The sequence below is a fragment of the Manis javanica genome, chromosome 6 (genome assembly GCF_040802235.1).
Source record: "Manis javanica isolate MJ-LG chromosome 6, MJ_LKY, whole genome shotgun sequence".
NCBI classification, from domain to species: Eukaryota; Metazoa; Chordata; class Mammalia; order Pholidota; family Manidae; genus Manis; species Manis javanica.
Genome location: NC_133161.1, coordinates 13,955,374 through 13,965,033, shown reverse-complemented (window position 1 = coordinate 13,965,033; position 9,660 = coordinate 13,955,374). Strand labels below are relative to the sequence as shown.

The window sequence follows — 9,660 nt, the reverse complement described above, 5'->3', positions numbered from 1 at the left end:
TGACCAACCAGCTGACAACCCCAACCCTCTAGAGCTGAGAGAGGTCAGCGTGTGTCAGGCAGGATCCGGCGCCATGACGCAGTCGGCCTCAGGCACATCCAGACTCTCTCGCCCCTAGGCGAGCCCCACGCGCGCCTCCAATTTCCGGGGCGAATATGAAGCTTCTCGGAAATCTCCAGACCCCCTCCCTTTTAGAAAGGGCGCAGACAGCGTCTTCGTTTCCAAGGAAACTAGCTCTACCGCTACGTCACTTCCGATGACCTGTCTGGATTCCAGACTGTTGGAGGAAAAGAGGAAAACTGAGCCACAGCCACGACGGTGGACGCGAGCGTCTCCGGTCTGCGCATGCGCCCGCTCAGCGGCTTGCTTCTATTTATGTGGGGGATCCAACATGGCGGCTGCGGCGACCCTGGCGATGGCGGTGGAGCTCATCAGAACATAGTAGCGGGGAAGGGGGCACGGTCCTCACTCACGGTGGCGTCGGCGGAGACGACTGAGGGTGGTGGAGGGAAGAAAAGCGACGGAAAGCAAAAGGAAGGGCGGGCAGGCAAACAACTCGGCGTAGAACCGAGCGCCGGTTCGGGCGAACGCAGAGGGCCAGAACAGTGGGGATGGCGGAGCCACGCAGAGTAGCGTTTATTAGCCTGTCACCGGTGAGACGGCGCGAGGCCGAGTACCCGAGTGCCGAACGCGAGCCCGAGTACCCTCGCGAGCCCCCCTGGCTGGAGCCGCAGCCGTACCGCGAGCCAGCCCGGGCGGAGCAGCCGGCCCCGCGGGAGGCTGCCCCCCGGTCGGACGCGCAGCCCCCGCCGCGGGAGAAACCGCTCCCCCAGCGCGAGGTCAGCCGCGCCGAGCCGCCCATGTCGCTGCAGCGCGAGCCCCCGCGGCCCGAGCCGCCGCCGCCGCCGCTCCCGCAGCTGCACTTGCAGCCGCCCCCACCGCGGGAATCGGCTTCCCGGGCCGAGCCGCAGCAGAGGCCGCCGAGGGAGACAGTGCGCCTGGAGCTGGTGCTCAAGGATCCCACCGACGAGAGCTGCGTGGAGTTCAGTTACCCGGAGCTACTGCTGTGCGGAGAACAGCGGGTACAGAAGATTCTTCCCTTCTCCCCCAGACCCCGGAGTCCTTCGGACCCGTCCGTCTTCCCCAGTGCTCTGCACCTTCAGACGCCCACCTGGCGCGTCTCGGATCGCCCGGAGGGGGCAGGGGCCGAGCGGGTGGATGCGTGCTTGGTGCTGTTTTCTTTCGCTCCCCCGCTTTGGCCAGGCTCCCACCCGGTTCCACCAACCCCCTTCGTGCGCCCTCTCCAAACGCTGCTCCGAGCCGGTTTTCCTCGGCACCTTTCGAAACCTCAGATTTTCTTCCTTTTCTTTCTGCGCCCCATACAGAATCTCGGGGCCCTGCAAGTTGCGCTGTTGGGTCTTCCTTGTGGAGCTCCAGCAGTCGTTCCGGTAGAAAGGAAGAGAAAAGGCTTGGGGGACACGCCCCCCAGTCTGAAGGCGAGGGATTGTATAACCCCCTCCAGTATCATCCTCAGCTTCATCACTACTAGTTACGCTTTGCGCTGAGATGTGCTTGCGAGCGTGGAGTGTTTTTCTTAATTGAAGGGATTTTAAAGTAATCTGAAATTTTCAGACTAAGGAGTCCACTTTAGGAATCAAGGAGAAGTGGTTAGTTATCTGGTTACTTATTTTTCTCCTTTGTGTTGGTATTGGTAAATCTTTGTTTTCTCTGGAGTTTTTTTTCACTGTAATTGAAAAGAAAGGAGCCTCTCCTGATCGGTCTGGCGCCTGCCGTCACATTCTCATTTCAGTGCATATCATTAGTTTATAAGCCCGAGTTGGAGGGTATTGCACTTGGCCGTTGTAATTTTTGGAGAATGATGGAAAAAATCAACTTTGAATTTAAAAAAAATGTATTGCAATCTATAGGTATGCTTTTGATGGAACTGGTAAGCCATTAACGGAGGTAGGAAAGAGGTGTTGGTAATTGTAATTTTTATTGTTGCCGGCTGGTAATTTTCAGATTTCAGATGATAGAGTAACAGTAATAGAACGGGTTTCTCTGTGGTTTGGTGATCACTCTGTTTATCTGGTTGGTTTTACAGTAGCACACAGGTCTGTTGGGCTCCAGAAGTCACTTGTTTTGTTTTCATCTACAGCTGTCTTTATAGTTGGAATGAAATGATTCCTTAGTATAAAAATACCATACAAACAGTGTCACTAGATTTGTTTATTTTAAGGCCAACTAAGCCTTTGATCATTATTTTGCAAATACTGTTGTGTGGTTAAATCATTACTAATTATTTGCAACCAAAATGAATTGTTAAGCGTAGGTAATAAGTAAATTGTAAAGGCAATGTGGTCATTTCCACATAACATTTTGCTCTTTAGACTAGCATTAGTGCTCCTATTATTTGTAAGTGTGATGTCATTTTTTTTTTCCCCCCAATAGAGTTCTGAAAATACTGGATTGGGGCGTTTTTCAAATAAATTGTATTTGATCTCCTAAGTAGGTTTGCAACTTTACTCCCTAATCTACTTCATAAATTACAGGTGAAAAGCAGCATATTTGGTGACAGCATATAATAAGAGCTAACATTTACTGAGTTCTTCCCATGTGCTAGATACGGTTTTAAGTACAGTGCATGGCTTATGGAGTTTGGTCCAGCAGAGCTCCATGAGGTAGGAACCATTATCCCTACTTTACAAATGAGGAGGCTAATGCACGGAGTGTTTACATGTAATCTTATTAGTACCTTTTTATAATTTTAGTACTAGTTCTTAATAAAGTAAAATTTCTTAAAATTAACTGGCATAGTTTAAATTTAAAACGTCCTGCCACAATGAACTAAAGTGAGAGTTATAGTAGCAATACAAAGACCTCTGTGTGACCCTCTTCTTGCCATGTAATATTCATGCCATGATAAATTATGTTTTTAATTATAAAAAAGTTCATTTTGCCATTAAATTATTGCCATTTAGTTAAACGAAATTAGGTAACTTGATAATATCAGAATTACTAGTGCCATGTTAATAGGAGAAAGATGAAGAACTCAGTTTAATTTTGCTGTTTATGCTATCAATTTGGGGATATCTTAGTCCAGTTTTCTTGCATATTCAACCATAAATAATTTTTCATATTCCACTGAACAAAAAAAATTCATTGTTTATACAATGCACCATTGCAACAAAGATTTGCCAGATTTCCTGTGATTACTCCCAATTAATGTATTTATTACCTAAGGAAGTGTAGAAACACTTTTCTAAAATCAAGTTGTCATACTTCCATGAAAGGAAATCCTAGAAAGAAACCATTAAAGCTAAGTGTGACCAATAGAATTGATCTGTAAAGTGGTGATACCCAAATTTGGTTTTTCTTCCCCTCAGGGAGAATCCACTTATTTTTAGGGATGTTTGTAGTATTTTCAAAATGGTTTTCATTTTGAGTTACTGTATTTGAAATACATGCCACATAGTAGGATAAGAATAGAAAGGGGAGAAAAAGAGATCTCGTGAAATTAAAAGAAGAAAAGCCTTCTAAAATTTTGAAAGCCATTTATCATTAAATAAGATTTTATTGATAGCTGTAGGTATAAAAAAAAATCTGTTAAATATGTGAATACCATATATGTTGGGGTGTAATAAATCATCCCCCTTCATAAAAAGGAAATGAACAGTAAAACCCCAACTAATTGAGTGCAATCAATCTTTTCTATACTCTGGTTTTTACTGAGGAAAAGCACAATTAAATGAAAGTATGTTGGCAAAATAGGATAAATGAAACCCCTTGTAGGTTGTCAGAACACGAGTTACCTAAACCCTTACCCTTGTTATCTCTGTAGAGGATTGAGCCCTGCTTACGGTGGTTCAGGATGATGACTGAGGCTTTGTTTACCATTTCTGGCTAAAGGGAAATAGTTCAATTTAGAAATAAATTTTGGCGGTAATTGATACACAAGAAATTCTTTTTTAACCCTTAGTAAACCAAAAAAACAGTTAACCAAAACATCCTTTGTGAACATTATTAATTGAACACTTATAGTAACAAAAAAATTATTACAGTGTTAATGTGATTATATTGCTACAAAATTCTGTGGTATTCCATTGCTTTTCATATTGCATATTTTGCATAACATGGAAGATTTGAAAATGATGCTAATGAGTTAACATCAAAGGACAAAACTATTGTGTCAGTTTTGCCTGTGGGTAGTTGGTAATTTTAGTATTTACTAATTTTCAGGTATTTTTTTCACCTGAGAAACGTAAACCTTACTTAGAGCCTTGATTGTGGTAGAGGGTTATTTCTTAACTGTGAAAGAAAAGGGAGTCAGTTTTCTTAGATTTATTTTAATGTACTGTGAAGAGTAAGAAATTTACTTCTGTTGCCTACATAAAGTACTTAAAGTATTTTAGGATGACTTATAAGGTAATTCTTATTAAAAACATGTATCTGTGTATTTGTATTTGTACGTATAAAATGGGTCAGACCAGTGGTAAGACTTAGTATTTGGGCTCACAGTGAAATGAAGGAACAGTTTATAATGACAAGCAAGGCCTGGAGGTTGCTCACAGTCCTTAACTTAAGTCTCAAGCTAAGGCTGTACCCTGGATGTGCCTAGTAGTTCTTGTTTCATTATCAATCTATTCCTGCTAGTTTATTTTCTTTCAGTATTTATATTTTCCATTGGTACTCCTATTGGGATAAAAGAGTCAATAAATATATTACCCATCACAATAGATAATTTAAAAAATCCTCAAATTATTATCTTTAAGCCTGAAGAGGTATTCCTTTATTTTAATGCTATAGTTATGATGAATTGTTTTGTTCATTCTGTCCATATTTTTTTGCCATACTTTTAAACTCAGCCTTTATGTCCAGAAAGAAGTGTCTCAATTTCAAAGTGTGCAAATCATCCCTTCTGTATTTTTTTTTCTTGCCCTTTAGGGTCAGCCAAATCTGTATCCAGTATTTCAGCTGGAAGACTTTCATTTTTATTACTTGAAGATGCTACTTGAGTAAAAATATCTAGCCATCTAGCCTTTTTTTGAAAAAATTAACTTTCTAGTCAATTGTCCATTACAGGTAGCTCCTGTTTTGGCTTCTTTGTATATTGAAAAACATACATATATGAAAGCTGTCTGCTACAGTAGTAAACTTGAGTAAAGAAGGTGATTTATCCTTCCTTTCTCTCTCTTTTTTTTCCTTCTTTTGGTAAAGTGATGGCATCCTAGCTGTGTCTTTTTTTAAACCAGGTGTTATAATGCTGGTTTTTTTCATTCTCCCCTGCCAGAATGAAGCCATGGTAATGTGATCTGTTTGCAGCAATTTTACTTCTCTAGCTTTGTTTAAAAGTAGTATGTATTCCCCCGAGTGGCTGTCCATTAACAGAATGTAGGTGACATTGAGTTTGTTGAAGCTGGGTCTCATCAGAAAGCTGTAGCAGCTACAGATACTCTAGTGGGATGAAAGCTGTAGCAACTACAGATAACTCTGGGCAAATGATTAAATGTTGACTCTAATTAATAATCTAGAGACTCTTTTAGAAGCATTTCCTGACCAAAGTAGTTCATCTTTCTTGGGAAGATCTCAAACTGCAGTTATAAATGGCATTTTCATTTTTACCCAATTTTCTTGTGTTTTTTAGGCCTTTTTATTTTGGATGGGGTGACATGACCATAGATCATTTTGCACGTAGAGACAGTTTGAAGTGTGTTTTCTAACCACCAAAAAAAACTTTAGAATGTCTAAGAATCCATTAAAACTACAAGTATTTTTGCTACAAACCAACATTTCTTTCTGGCTACTTCTAATGCTTCTAACAAATGTTTTGTTAATATTTGGAAACATTGACTGTCATTAAATTTAAAGACATTCAACTCTGGTTGAAATAATACTAATACTTCTATTTCTCTTCCCATTCACTTTGAATCAGAAGAAGCCCATTCACACCGAAGACCCATTTAATGATGAACATCAAGAGAGGCAAGAAGTGGAAATGTTGGCTAAGAAGTTTGAAATGAAATATGTGAGTATAAAAAAACTCTTCATTTAGGTAATTTTATCCAATTGGCCCCCTCTTTTTTTTTCCTGTGCCTGGTTGGGAGGGCTTATATCCATTGCCCACTTTATCTTGTTCTCACAAATTGAATCCAAGTAAATGACTAGTCAAAAGATTCCGATCAAGGTTTGTAATAGTAGCATATATGCTATTATATACTATGTGTATGTATGTATATAATAGTAGCCATTATTTATTATACTTCTTCCAGAGTCCAGTTTGCTTAATGTATAGTATTTCTAATTCTTAGAACAAAACTACAAGGTAAGTAATACTGTGTTTTACAGATGAACAAACTGAGAATCTGAGGTCAAGGTTAAGTAACTGATCTAAGGTCACAGAGGCAGGAACTAAGCTGCATATCCAGGTCTGTCTAGCTCTAATCCTTTGTGCTTTCCACTGCCATTGATAAGGCTAGCTTTAATTCTGGTAGTGTAGTAGTTCTCAAGCCTTCCTGTCTCTGAAGAGCTTGAGATGATAAATGTGTATACTTCTGGACCCCGGATCTTTTTCAGTCAGAAGCAGCACAAAATTTCTTTGAAAGTATCTTGTTCACCTTAAAAATTCATGTACATTTTATATTCTCTAGCTCAGTAATTTTGTGTTTTAATATAAAGATAAATTTTAATTACCTAATCGTGAAGTTGCCTAACATTTTTCCTCACATTTTCTAGTATATTTGGTTTTGTAGGAAGACCCCCCCCCCACCCCCTGATGTTTATCCTATGGCTTTAACTTCTCCTTGGCACTTTGCTAAAGCATAACCCATGAGAAGTAAGACTTTGCCCTTCTGTTTCCCTGTGAGCATTGAAAAGTATCTCACACTGGCCCTGTCATTCATGTTATCCTCAAAAATGCAACTAGGATCTTGCTTGGCTCCTTTTGGTTATAAAGAAACTGTCTACGGGTGGGGGAAATACATAAGAATAGTTTGGAATGTGGGTCAAGATCTAGGACATACTTTTCCACCTTTGGTGAGGTATTTAACCTCTTTGGGCTACAGTTTTCTTATCTGTAAATGGGGAGGTTCATATTTTTCAAAGCCCCTTCTGGATTTTACTCTAATATCTCTTACTTTTAAATGTGGGCTTCTAATTAAAACATCTACTGGACCAAACAAATACATCAGTGGGCCAACTCCAGCTCTTAAGCCCTAGTTTGAGACCTTGGTATACTTGCTTCACTGTATTTTTTTCTAATATATTTAACTCATTGGTCCATCTGCTTTTACATTCTGCCCTTTATCATCTGTGAGCAGAGTGGTTGGTGGTACATGTGGGAGGATATGCCATTCCTGTTGTGAAGGAGAATGCATTTCTAAGAAGTTTCAGGGAACTGAGTAATCAATTGGGGGTTTTCCAGATATGGGGAAAAATAAGATATATTGATATATGGCTGGGTCTATGGGTGATGATAGTGATAAATTTTGTGGTTTGTTGGGAGGCCTGAGGCAAGTTTATGGGCGTTTTATGGTCATCAGTACAGGTAGCTGTTGCTTGTGCTAGAGAATTGCATGCAGTGGAGCAGGCCTCCCTCTGGAGGGAGAAGGGAAGGAGAACCAGGAATATAGGACATGTCCTTTTTCTTGCAGTAGTTGCACAGGGAAGAAGGATTGAGACAGTTTTGCTAGTTGAAAAACAGTGATAACAAATTAAAGGGAGTATAAAACTATAAAAGGAGAACCCTGTATTGAATGGTTTGTAATTTTTTCTCCCTATTCTGCCCTATTTTTATTGCCTTGCCCTATTTCCTGTTGTGTTACTCTTCAGGTATCAGTTGCTAAATTTGGGAGGGGGAGGACAATATAACTATTCAGTACTTACTTTTACCTAGTGTATACTAAATTGGTTGTTGTACATAAATCTTATTAAATAGCGAAGTCCAGGTTTTGACATTTCTACTGCTCTGTAGGCTCCAAATTTATCCTGTTGGTTACTGTAGGAAGGAAGCAGGATAGTTAAAGAGGCCCACATACCTTTCCTCATTCCCAATTTTTTTTTAATTGAAGTGTAGTTGATACACAATATTATTTTGACTTCAGGAATACAACACAGTGGTTCAGCCGTTACTCACATTATTAAATCCTCACGCCCACTAGTCTGGTTACTATCTGTCAACATAGGAAGATGTTAGCAAATAATTGGCTGTATTCCCCATGCTGTACTACCATTCCCGTGACCAACTTATATTATGATTGATCATTTTTGTGCCCTTTTATCCACCTCACTCTTCCCATCCACCCACCCCAGACCCTCACCAGTGGTAAACATCAGTTATTTCTCAGTATCTGTGAGTCTTTTGCTGTTTTGTTCATTTTGTTTTGTTTTTAGATTATACAAATAAGTGAAGTCATGTGGTATTTGTCTTTCTCCACCTGGCTTATTTCACTGAGCATAGTAACTCTTGGTCATCCATGTTGTTGCAAATGGCAGGATTTCTTTCTTTTCTTATGGCTAAATAATATTCTATTGTGTATATGTACCACATCTTTTTTCTGAGGCCATATTTACTCTAGAGCAGGGAATGAGGTTCAGTTTGATGGGTGTAGACTTGTTCTCTAAGCCTTCTAAGGCATAAAATAACCTGTGGTGTTTGGAAGATTTCTTTAAGTGATTTTTATATTACTCCAGCCATCTGGAGTACCATGAAAGATATGCCATCCTAGAAGTGAATATACTTTCAGTACTCTAAATGAAAGCACTTAGCACACAGTACCTGGTGCCTAGTAGGGCCTCAGTTAAGACTGTTTGAATCTGAGTGACTCTCTGAATAGGAAGACATGTATTCTGCCAGGCATTTATTAGGATTTACGAAAAGCATTATGACTTTAACATCTTACTATGCCATGTAGACTTTAAATACCACCTTTGATGGTTAATTCTATGGATTCGGGACTCTTAGAGCCCTAGTTGCTTCATATTTCTTTAAAAGGGAGTATAAGAGTAGATTTGATGGTATAAAAGTAATTCTGAGCAATCTTACAAATAAAGCAGTTGATCAAATGTTTTTGATAAAAAACAAAGTGTATTTATAAGAAGTCTTGACTTTGTTTAGGTATGGCTTCTAAAATTAGTTTTGTCCGGACATGTTTTAAAGAGTGGCAGTGTTTTAGAGTAAGTATATAATTTCTGATGAGCAACTTCTTCATTGTAAATACTATTTAATTGAGTGGAAAGGAAATTTATTTGTATGCTTAAAATAATTATGTATTGTTCAAAAACTCTTTTGAACTGTGAGACTAATACAGGTGGATGTTAGAATGCATTTATACACTCTGGCTGGTGGTTATAAGATTCTGTCAGTTACTTATATTACTAGATGACCATCCACACTTGCTGAGGGGTTAGAGCTTCCTTGGAACCTTCGTCGGCTGGTTTTCCTCCCTTTTGACCTTACGTTATGTCTGGTCCCTATCATCTTGCTAGGGATTTGGGTAAAGCAGGTTGGGCAAACTTGTTAATACCACCACAAAATAAATTCTACTTATGAAGCACAGATACCAGTATATTTAGGTTCTATGGAGAAATAATAGTATGGTAACACATATATAATAAAAACATATTTTAACCTTTTAAAACAGAGGTTGTGGGGGTCTTAAAGGG

At 39.8% G+C, this 9,660-nt stretch overlaps 1 protein-coding gene across 4 annotated transcripts in view; it reads left to right on the top strand.

Moving 5' to 3' along the window:
- The first annotated feature begins 367 nt into the window (after positions 1 to 367).
- UBN2 (ubinuclein 2) overlaps positions 368 to 9,660 on the top strand; it is a 70,636-nt gene continuing 61,343 nt past the window's right edge. For 2 of the 4 annotated variants that reach the window (XM_036994523.2, XM_036994524.2), the window contains exons 1-2: positions 368 to 1,082; positions 5,933 to 6,025. In XM_036994523.2, coding sequence (XP_036850418.1) covers positions 612 to 1,082; positions 5,933 to 6,025 — 564 coding nt within the window. In that variant the 5' untranslated portion in view covers positions 368 to 611. The remainder of the gene's footprint in view (positions 1,083 to 5,932; positions 6,026 to 9,660) is intronic. The other 2 variants (XM_036994522.2, XM_036994521.2) reach the window with 2 other exon arrangements.